Source organism: Phoxinus phoxinus (genome assembly GCF_949152265.1).
Source record: "Phoxinus phoxinus genome assembly, chromosome: 11".
Taxonomy (NCBI): domain Eukaryota; kingdom Metazoa; phylum Chordata; class Actinopteri; order Cypriniformes; family Leuciscidae; genus Phoxinus; species Phoxinus phoxinus.
In genome coordinates this window covers 2,160,311-2,172,082 of record NC_136886.1, presented here as the reverse complement: position 1 = coordinate 2,172,082, position 11,772 = coordinate 2,160,311, and the positions used below count along the sequence as shown (strand labels likewise).

The 11,772-nt window shown below is 34.5% G+C and overlaps 1 protein-coding gene across 2 annotated transcripts in view; it reads left to right on the top strand.

Moving 5' to 3' along the window:
• The first annotated feature begins 868 nt into the window (after positions 1-868).
• Positions 869-11,772, top strand: part of necab3 (N-terminal EF-hand calcium binding protein 3) — a 50,146-nt gene continuing 39,242 nt past the window's right edge. The window contains exons 1-3 of one of the 2 annotated variants that reach the window (XM_079628476.1): positions 869-1,085; positions 3,567-3,703; positions 10,714-10,738. In XM_079628476.1, the coding sequence (XP_079484602.1) occupies positions 3,581-3,703; positions 10,714-10,738 (148 nt within the window). In that variant the 5' untranslated portion in view covers positions 869-1,085; positions 3,567-3,580. Of the gene's footprint in view, positions 1,086-3,416; positions 3,704-10,713; positions 10,739-11,772 lie in introns of those variants that run through there. The other variant, XM_079628475.1, reaches the window with a different exon arrangement.

Here is an 11,772-nt window from a genome sequence, read left to right as displayed (position 1 = left end):
TATGTGGAGATTAAAAATACTGTTTCGATGACATTAAAGACATTTTATTTATTAGTTTGATCATATAGTTTTTAAATATAATATGATATGATAGATATAAATAATACAAATAGATTTGAGTCAAAGCAGTGATGTCCATGGAACTACTGCTGGACCAATCAGCATCCGAGGAGGTGGAGAAACAGAGCGCGAGGAACTTCCTCTGAATCGGTTCGTTCGAACGGTTCATTGCAATAAAAAAAATATTCATCGATTCTTTTCTTCTTGTTTTGTCTACCAGTCATGTTCCTATAAGGGAAAAATCCACCATAGTTTTAGATTTTTTTTTGTGTATGTGTATTTTATATGAACAAACCCATCTTTACAAACCTTCAGAAGTATATAAATAGGAATATAATTGTAAAGTTTTGTACATGTAGTCTAAGTGCTGCTAAATGTTTAGTATTTTACAGATGATGAAGCATCAGCCAATGTGTTATTATGAAATAAATAGAAACATTTGCTAATTTAGTTGTTATAGTACAAAATGTCAAATATTAAAAGAGGGGTATGCCCCTAATGGATAAACTTTTGCAGAATGTATAAATTACTTTTGATATCATTCTGATTAATATTTGTATATTTTTTAAAGTGTCAATAATGTAAAAAAACTAAAGAAACTGTTGTATTTAACATTTTATTTTGACACTTTAGTTGATAATAATTGAATAACCGATGACTAGGCCTGTCGCGATAGTCGATAAATCGATTAATCGCACGATAAAAAAAATGACCTCGATAATTTTTCTAGCCGCGATAATTTAATTTGCATAGCCTACTTGTTTTTTATCCGCGACTGAATGACAACTCTCGTTTCCTTAGCGTAGGAGAAGTGAACCCTCTTGTCAGTTGCATTGTCTTTTGTGTGGGGAGGCGGCGCTTGTCAGTCACATGGACTTTGTGTGGGAAGCGGGAGTGCTTGAGGCGACTGCCGAGAAGAGCGAAAAGACGAGACGGGTTCAAAGCCAAACGCGACAGCTGCAGTGTGGGAGCACTTCGGATTTAAACCGAATGACCGTGGTGAACCACTTAACCTGAGCGAGCCGGTATGTCGCATTTGTTGTAAAACAGTATCGACTAAAACCCAGTGTTGTGCATGAACGCATTCAATGAACGACGTTCATATTTTCGCCGAACGCTGAACTGAACGAATCACTTTTCATACAATGAACGTGAACGAGAGATTTTTCGAGAGAACTCATCTGATTTTTTGTACATAGCATAGCCTATTTGTTAGGATTTTAGTAGCCTATCATAATGATTAGGCTAATAAATGCACGCACAATTATCCGTGAACTTGATTTTTGAACAAATGCCTTTCAACTTGTGTGTTTAAAATTCAGAATTAAATTAATGTGCAGAAATTTGTACAAATAGAGAGTAGGCTATTTAGGCCTACTACTGTTGTAGCCATTAAAAAAAAAGCACGTTTCATATTTGTTAAAATATTATAATGTTATTTTATTTTTCCATTTATGTTGATTTATGAAAAGTGAACAGCACGACCGAGTAAGATAGGATGCGCAATATGAGACACATGGAGCGGGTCAGACATGATTTTGACCGTTGAAGTTGAAGTTGTTATAGAAAGCCTTTCTTTAAAGTGAATTTCGTTTTTTATAAAGTGAATTTCGTTTTGTATAAATTGTATCTTAATTTTAATAAATTTTTCATCAACCAATTGCCTGTATTTAATGAATAGGCCGACGAAACAAATGTAACGGAGGCGCCCGCGCGCTATTGCACGTGAACTAGAGCACATCCTAACTTAACGAAACTCAGTGTATGCCTCACACAGACATGACAAATACACCAAATACACAAAGCTTGAAATGTCTTTAAACGAAATAATTCAAAAAGAAAAAAGAAAAAGGCTACTCTCTGATTATGTAATCCATTATTAGGCTTATTTATGTGCATTTCTCTCTATAAGCGCGTTCACACGGAGATGGCGATCGTCAACTTCATCTTTGCAGCCGAGTCGACACTTTTAGAGAAAACACTTGTTTATTAATAAAAATCAATACACGCGTCACCGGATTTACAGATGCACGCACACATATTATTTCGAAATAACGAGATATTGTGTTGAAATAACATTATTATTAATAATAGCCTACATCTTTGTTAAAAGAATTTAACAAATGAACGTAAACTAGTTCATTTTTAGATATGTGAACTTAGTTTATAAAAGAAAAAAAAAGAACTATGAACATGAACTAGTTCATTATCATCTGTGTGTGAACTGAACTTTGAGCTAGTTCTTTTTAAGTATGAACTGGCACAACACTGCCGGTAACACAGTAAACATGCACATGCACCTGCACATAGATGAAAATGGTCTCAGATCGACGATATTATCGTTTATCGCGATAATTTCTTGGACAATTTATCGTCCAGCAAAATTTGTTATCGTGACAGGCCTACCGATGACAGACAAAGCAGAATCGCAGTAAAAGAGATTTATCTGAAAGGTACAATTATACAGACATGAATATTTACTTATTTCATATTTTAATTGAAAATATGTCATAATAGCAAGAATGCAAATTTAATGGTTTCACTCAACTTACTTATAGGTTTTAATGAAAGCGAAAATGTCTGAAATGTACATCTAATTCGTGGAAATACTGAATAATTTTTCCATTAATTACAATAAATATTACATTTAAAAATAATATCACTAGTAACAACTTGCCAATTAGGGCCTTCTGTGCAAAATCTGGGGCCCATCTTATACCAATGGTCTAATTTTATATTTTTACTTCCCAATAAAAACTAACTTTTACCCCACAAATCCAAAAACATTGATGTGTCCACAAATCCCTCATTAACAAATAGACACAAAAAGCATTGATACAATGTCAGCTCAGATCACTTTTTCCAGAGACACAAAATTATATCAGTTAACCTCGGCTGACTTAAATCTCACAGATGTTGATATTAAGATGAAATGAAATATATAGTCAATCATCAAACGTGCTGAGATGAGATTTTGTGTCATCTATGATCAGGAGAATTTTTTTTTAGAAAAAATTGTTGGGTGAACTATCCCATCTTGCCCTACCAACCCTGTATGAATTGTATTTGAAGCCTAAACAGATGCAAATAGATAAAGTGTAATAAAATGAACATTTAAATGTCTATTTTGAATGTTTTCTTCCCACTATTATGAAAGAAGACTGGAAGCAAAATGGTCCGAAATCCAAATGACAGGTACAGAATAGATGTGAAATCCTTTCCATCATGCTTTATGTAATTTACATAACATTGCAACAGCAACAAAAACATAGCCAAAATACAGACCAGTTATTTACAAGCGCTTTTCGAATCGATTCGTTCGAATCATTCAAACGAACTGATTTGATCAAGAGAACGATTCTTTGGCGTTCACTAGTATTCCATCCTCAGCATCATCTCAGCATTCGTCCAGAAGATTACTCACACACCAGTTCCGATCTCATTTGCTCCGAGATCTGCATATATCGGCGTAATTAAGTGCATATTTTCTTTCTAAATTCTCGAAGAGCTCGTTTTAAGGATGTTGGCGTGCACCGAGATGATCACGATGTGTCTCCAGTCTGCGAAGCGCGAGCATCTCCGCTCCAAACTGCAGCAGCATCAGATGCAGGATTCGGTCCACGGACTGTCCATCTTTCACGATGTAAGTAGCCAAATATTCGGTCAACGAGCCCACCGATAGGTCACCATACAAACATTCACCTTGAAGTCATTGTGTCACTTCGAGGACAGAGAGAAAGAGAGAGAGAGGAGGTTGATTGCTGATGCACATGTGGAAATGTATAGTCTTGAAATAGGTTATGCTATATAAAGCATTGATTGTTTGGCAGTTTGGGGAGTGAATAATGCAGTGGATGCATAAGCTTATATTGTGAAACACAATCATTAACAAACAAACAAAATCCACTTGCATTGTGATGTCTTATTGTCACTCTTCCCTTGTACATTACTACTGTATATATAGCTCATTTGCATATTTAAATAGGCCTAATACATATGTAGCATGTGGCTTCAAATGAACATAACATGTCATCTGTTTTAATTTATTGGAATTTATTCGAATGAGAATGCCTTTCTTTGGGACTCCCCGTAATTGCCATTTATGCTTAATGATGTTGATGCATTTATGCCTTACAATTAAACAGGGAATTCATTTGAGGGAATTGGTTGTCATGATTTCCTTCTTTTGTGATATATTCTCTTAGAGCGGTTATAGATTGTGTTTGCATATTTCATGTTTAATCTTTAATGTTTACTGTATTGTGCATGTTTAGAGTCAATGTGACTGTATATTCAGGAACACACATTCGTTTACGGCTCTTAGTGACAGATAAAAAGTTGCAGATGTTCTCTCAGCGGGGTTAAGTAAGCTGTCATAGAGGGGGTCTGACAGAGGTGTGTGTGTGTGTGCGTGTGTGTGTGTGTGTTGTGTGTGTGTGTGTGTGTGTGTGTGTGTGTGTGTGTGTGTGTGTGTGTGTGTGTGTGTGTGTGTGTGTGTGTGTGCGTGTGTGCGTATCTTTAAATTCAACCTTAAATCAAAATGGGCCATTTAACACATGCATGTTCCTGGTCTTATTTTGCTTGATTCATTAGTGCAACCTTTTAATCTAAAAATATAAAAAGTGTCCCTTTTATGCTATTTTAAAAGTTGCTAATGTTATTTTTGAGTCTCCTACAATAAATGTACATGCATTTTGTATTTTATACACAGAAATGTATAATGATGTATTTACAGCACAAAATCTCATGAGAATACGTGTGTATTTTTACGTAAAGAGTAGTTCTACCATACGTACATTTATTTACGTTTTATACACAGAAACGTATAATACTGACGTATTTACAGCACTAAAACTTAAAACATTTACGTATTGACAGCACAAAAACGTAATTTATTTACATATGAACAACTCTACCGACATACAAATTTGTACGTATTCCAATTTATGCATATTAAAGTCGTGTCATTTAATGTTTTCTGTCGCATTTATTAATGCAGTTTACTCGTAATACTCATAAATAATAACATTTCGCTCTGTTCGTGCCTTCTGCTGCAAACTCGTTTCGGATTTGCCCACATGGTGTTAAACAAGAATACACTTTAAAACATTAAAAAATACTATCTTTTCGATCTTTGAAAAAACCTACGTATTAACAATGAGACCAGGCTCCTTAAAACCCATTGCACATCACCTCATTTCTCAAAGAGTCTGAAACGGTTCATTCGAAGATTCAGTGTCTCGAAACCCCTCCTTTCCGAGAGCCTGCTCTGCTCTGATTGGTCAGATGGCCTAGTCTGTTGTGATTGGTCTACCGCTTACAGTGTGAGTCGGAAACGATCGCATTGGTTTTACCGTATCAATTCCAGCACGAGTCCTGATTCTTTTCATTCCCAGCACAGAAAACGGCATCTTCTCGACAACACGAACCAAACTCTTCCAGTCTCAGATACAACTACAGTGTTTGAGGGCGGGGCAAAGTAGATGCTGTTCACGGGCAGCCAATGAAAACCATAGACTGGCATTATGCAAATTTACTACAAACCTGGTGTGTGAGACTGGAAATGCTGACGACTTGTTTCAGAATTGATTCTTTAATAACTTTATTTGTCGTGCACTTTGATCTTCACAAACAGCTTTATTAGTATTACTCACTTACTTAGTAATATTCTAATTTCAATTAAAGAAAATTTTGGTTGACATCACATTCGGTGAATGTTAACCAGTAGCCAAGTACTATTAATTGTTTTAGGCTGCTGTTTAGTTGATGCAATCTTTGACAATACGGAAAATGTAATAATTATATCATATAATGATTGATTTGAAAAAGAAGCATCACCATTGGGATGATATAGGAGATGCTCTGCAAGATCTTCCATTGTAAACCGCATTCAGAATAAAATGCACACTTGTCTTGATCCAATCAATACCAGATGGATTAAATGAAGTCCTGTCCTATACATTTTTCTTTAAAATGCTCTTGCACGTCACATTATGGGTTGCAGATTTCATGTGGACTTTACATGCAGCTCCAGCTTTTCAAGCACTCTTGTTGACTTAAATTAAGAGCTCGGAGTGTGCCAAAAAAGTCAAAATATCGTGTTTGTGTCTTAAGCTTTCATCCTTCAGCGGGATCTTGATCATCACAGAAATAACAGAGACGTTTTCTGACAGTTCTGACGGGCGTCATGATTAATGTTGAAGGACTGAATCTCTTCTCAGCATGCGATTCAGTCAAATTTCCATTCTTGGACTGTTTCGACGTTTAGTTGAAGAGACGTTTGCAAATGCTGCTGTCTTCTGCCTTGCATTTCAGATCATGTTAAAACATCTATCTTCAGGATGTAGAATTATGCATGAAATTAAATGAGCCTTTTCATATCCGTACAACATCACCGAAATTGAGTTTTACATTTTATGAAGAGGTTTTGGTGCGTCTCTGCAAAAATTAGTGTTTTTATAGGAGTAATAAAAGTGATGATTGTCTTATCAAACACTAGTGTAGCTGTAATTTTTTATTTTTTTTTTAAACAGGGAAAATGTAAAATATAGGCTACCTTCACCTTAAAAAGGAGAGATGCATTATACCAGGTTGTATTTCACATGTAGTCCCTGGGCAGGCTGATGTCGCAGTCTTACAAAAAAAAAAAAAAAAAAAAAAATTAAATACACATGTTAATAATACATTTATCCCAAAACAGCACAATAATGATCACACCCTTCATTCATTCCACAACATTTACAAATACAATCTCACATACATATCAATTACAATACATTATGTAAACACGTTAGGTTTAAAAGAAGCCATTTTTTGGCCCAATGTGTTTTTTTTTTAATTTACACATATGGTCAGCTCTGTTGGGGTAATCCCGAATAAGTTGGCAGAACTCAAAACATTTAAGACAGTTGCCTCAATTTTTTAAGTTATGAAATTCAAAGTTTATGTAAGCAGAACTAGCAGATTTTTATTTTATACATTTTAATAGTTCTTAACTTGAAATGTTTGAGTACACTAATTAATTCGATTAAGTTAAAACTTTGATGTAATTTCAATGTGAACACTTTTATAAACTTAGTTAGCTTTAACAAGCTAATCTGCTAACATAGTAACTTGTTAACATAATAGCAATAGTATGTTATACAGAAGCACTTACTGTACGAGAGCAACAATATAAAGGTTTATTTCTCTCAGATCAAGATCATGCTCCTTTCCTAAAACCAACATTAACAGAAATTCTTCCAAATTAACAAAACATGAATCACTACTAAATCTCCCACTTGACATTAATATTGCACACAAAAAAACATTATATTACACTTAATTTGAGCATTTACTCTCCCTTTCGAGTGCCATCAGCAAAGCATGCTGGGAAATAGACATCCCAGCCGTTTTAATTAAACTTAAGTTCGTCTAAATTAAAATAAATAATTTCATAAAACTCAAAACAATGAAACGGTTCAGCTTACTTAAAATATAACAGTTCTGTGAACTTGAAAGAAAAAGAAAGTGCTAGATAGGCTACTCATAAAAGTGATTGTCCAACTCAAACCAATTCACTATTTTGCGCGTTCGGGTTTACTGGTCAAATTGAAACAGAATATATTTCCCCTAGTGATCACTGACCCATATTTTCATAATGAAAACATTAAATTAGATTAAGAGTTGCTTTTATCATTAAAACAGACAGTGTGGGTCGTGTTACAACATCTCTTCTCGCGATACGACGGACAGAGGTTGTGTGTGTGTGTGTGTATGAGGTATTCATTCGCTCCCCGAGGCGATCATTTCTAATCATCTTTTCTGAATCGGTATCTTGGAGATTTCTAAAGCCGGCTGACAGGAGAAGAGCGAACAGCTCCTCATAATTCCCTCGGCCCGCGTTTGAAGCTCTTGTGCGCTCATACTGAACCGTGGCTTCTGAGGGAAAAGAGATTTGGATTAACTAAGATGCTGTCAGGCCTATTTATAAAGCGTGACTCAACTGATATTGTGCTTTGTGAGTCGTTTGTTCCCGTATAGTGGCGAACAGACTCGTGTCTCCCCACTGACTCGACACCTGCCAGAGAGCCATTGGAAACGATCTCTCGGCGTGAAGCTCAGATGACCTTTAAAGGACATTGTTAATGATGCATTATCCTGCACTTATCTTGTGGCAATGCACTATTGCACATCTGGCTTTTACAAACCTTATTGTGTAATATAAAGCTGAAGAATCAACAGACATGCATGAAGCGAGTATATTTCACCTTTTAATCTCCATCTGGGTGTCGTTTTGCTCAGATTCATCTGCTCTGAAGGGATTAGTCAGCGCTGAACGCGTGGATCTCAGCCAAATGAAAATCCTACTATTGGTTTTAGTTAATCCCGTTTGTCTGAATGACATTTTAATGTGCAGCTGTGTTCTAACCCTCTTTTTTCTAATAGACGCATGAAAATGCACATTCCGAACTTAAACGGTTGTAATTCAAGAATTCTTTGGAATATAGATGCAAGATTGGTCTTGTTTTAAAGAGGACATTTGGCACATTTCTACAGATTTTTGTAGAAGTGAAATAAATTACGAAAGTTAAACAGAAAAAAAGTTATTGAAGTTTGAGTTTATGAAAATTTACAATGTAAAAAATTTAATTATTCATATTTTATATAAAATATATATTTTAAAAACCTGGTGGACTCTAAAAATGCAAAAAATGCAAAAAATGCAAAAATGCAAAAATGCAAAAAATCAAAGCCAAAAAATCTGAACAAGTTGTTTTTCAAATTTTAGGTTGATATGAGCTTTCAGTGAGATTTAGTTTGTGCGCAGTACCACACTTCTCCACTAGTGGACATTACTGCCCATATAAGGGCGCCTCCATTTCCATATGTTGTTTGAGTCTGAACCATTATTTTTACAATTTTCATACAATTTATGAAGTAAACATCCTATTCAGAAGTAGTGTTGGAAGTTTGGCAGATTTTGAAATGAATTCAAAAACAAAAGATCACGTATGTGCATTATAGCTCGCTGCCACATCACTAATGCTGAATCTAGTATTGTTTTCTTTATATTTAAAACATTTTCAGACCTTTTTTTCTAAAAGAATTGAACGGATGCTATCTTTTAAACTCTTGGCATGAAAACAAACTGAGGTTTCTACCATTCTTTCATGATTTTTCATGTTCATCACTATTTCAAAATAAAGGTCTGAACACGCCTTAGGAGTATGACAATATTCTTGTTGCAAATTGATAAATTACGGCTCCTCTGTAATTTATTTTGAAAATCAGTCACCAAATATGTAAACTAGAGAGTCTAAGCTTTCAAATGACATATAGTTTGTCAAGATTAGTTTAGGTTTAGTATAGGATATTACTGTTTTAAATGCTGTGCCAATGCCAATATAAGGGGTTAAAGTTGTTTGTATTTTAATAAGATTGTGAAAATGCATATTTGTTCCAGAAATGTTAAAGGATAGCCTAGTTTACACGCACACACACACACACACACACACACACACACACACACACACACACACACACACACACACACACACACACACACACCTCTGCACTTGCATTTGTCTCTCAACATTGGGAAAAGAGAGCTGTCAGTCAATAAATGGGAAAAAAGTAACTTGTGTTACTTATTTGAAAAAGTAACTCAGATATTTTTGTAAATTTTAAAAGTAATGCGTTACTTTAGTTACTTGAAAAAGTAATCTGATTACGTAACTCAAGTTACTTGTAATGCGTTTCCCCCGACACTGGTTATGATGGTTCAGTTCCAGAATTTATGGTTCTCACACTCTCTTAAAAATGTTTTGATCAAAAGGATTCTGCTGAGATGCATAATAAATTGTGCCTATATGCAATTATTGACAAAACAACACTAGCGTTCAAAAGTTTAGAAAGAAATGAATGCTTTTATACAGCAAGGATGCATTAAACTGACCAAGTAAAGATATTTATAATGTTTCCACAGAAATATGAAGCAGCACAACTGTTTTCAACATTGATATTAATCATAAATGTTTCTGCAGCAAATCATCATAAAGGATCTGAAGGATCATGAAGACTGGAGTAATGATGCTGAAAATCTAGCTTTGATTACAGGAATATATGACAGTTTGCAATATATACACATAGAAAACAGCTATTTTAAATATTGATATTATTTCACAATATTATTGTTTTTACTGTATTTTTATTCAAAGAAATGCAGCCTTGAGGAGCAAGAGACTTTTTTCCAAAACATATTTAAGATCTCACCGACCAAAAACTTTTGAACTGAACACTTTTATGAATTAGTTGGCATGAATAGTGAAGTAAAAGCATCATCAAGTGTGCCGAATGCATGTTCCTCCAGTATCACTAAAAAGCATCCCAGCATGCACCTCAGCTCCCTCCTAATGGAAGTCTATAATTATAGAGGTCAAAAGTAGAGAGAGAGTGTATTTTGCATGGATTTTGAGTTTGTTTATGAATAATGTCACGTTCCATCCGTGTTGAAGAGAGAACACCATAAAGCTCTGAAGGGGAAGTTCATTAAAGGACAAATTATGTTTAATATTGATCACCCCTGTGCATTTCCATCAATCCTCAATGCTTGTGAAGCTGCTCTCGTTGATAAACTGCCATTGACTGAGTTTTCATCTTTATCTCTCACAGATTTTCCGCAGAGCTGACAAAAACGGTGAGTGTGAATCTGACCTTTTGCTGCACCACATTTAAAAGGTTTCTCTTGTTACTTTTACACAGCGGTTCAACCTCAAGTCGAAAAGCTATTTATTTCTCTGTAAATAAAACTTTTGCGTAGTTATTTTGCACAAAAAAAAGAACCTGATGCATTGGTTAACAATCTCTCTGGGCATGCATGCATTTGAAAGAAAAGTAATAAAACAATAGAAGATTTTATTGCTCTATTATTGCTCATGAGTTCAAATAAAAAGAGAAATAAAAAAATGTGAATTGCAGATGATTTGATCGTAATTATTGCATATTAAGATCTCAACATGTATGCATTAGGCTGAGCTCACATTGCAATTAAATATTTACATTTGATCAAATCATGCATTTCCTGAATAAAACCTGCTGATCTCAGACTTGATTGCAAATTGGTATATTTATTTGTCTTGATATTTTAATTGATTTTTATTAGCCTTTTCATTGCTATCTAAGGGATATACAGTAATTGCGATATTATAGATATGCAATATATCAGTCTTATTTTAATATGGATTCTGATTGGAAGTTGTGTGAATATGATTTTACTAGAAACTACTATTTCAGTTTTGTACTTCATAACTTCCCATTTAACTCTGTGTTACTTGCCATTTCTTTGTAATTGTTTGTGAAACTGACTTGCGATTTCTAAGTGAAAAGATGATTTTTTTCAGCAGTTTCTGGGAATGCTAATTATTGCATTTCATTTTCACGCAGAATGCATGATATCTATTGCTCAGAGATTGTTATATAAGTTCAAATATCAACATTCCTTAACAAAGAGAAATAAAAAATACACTAATGAATTAAAAATTAATGTGAATTGCAGATCATTTGATCATGTAAGTAATTATTTCATATTAAGATCTCAACATGTATGCATTAGGCTGAGCTTTTATCCAGAGCAACTCTTTAATTGCATTAAAGATTTACATTTGATCAAATCATGCATTTCTTGAATAAAACCTGCTGATCTCGATTGCAGAGTACAGTATCTTTATTCGC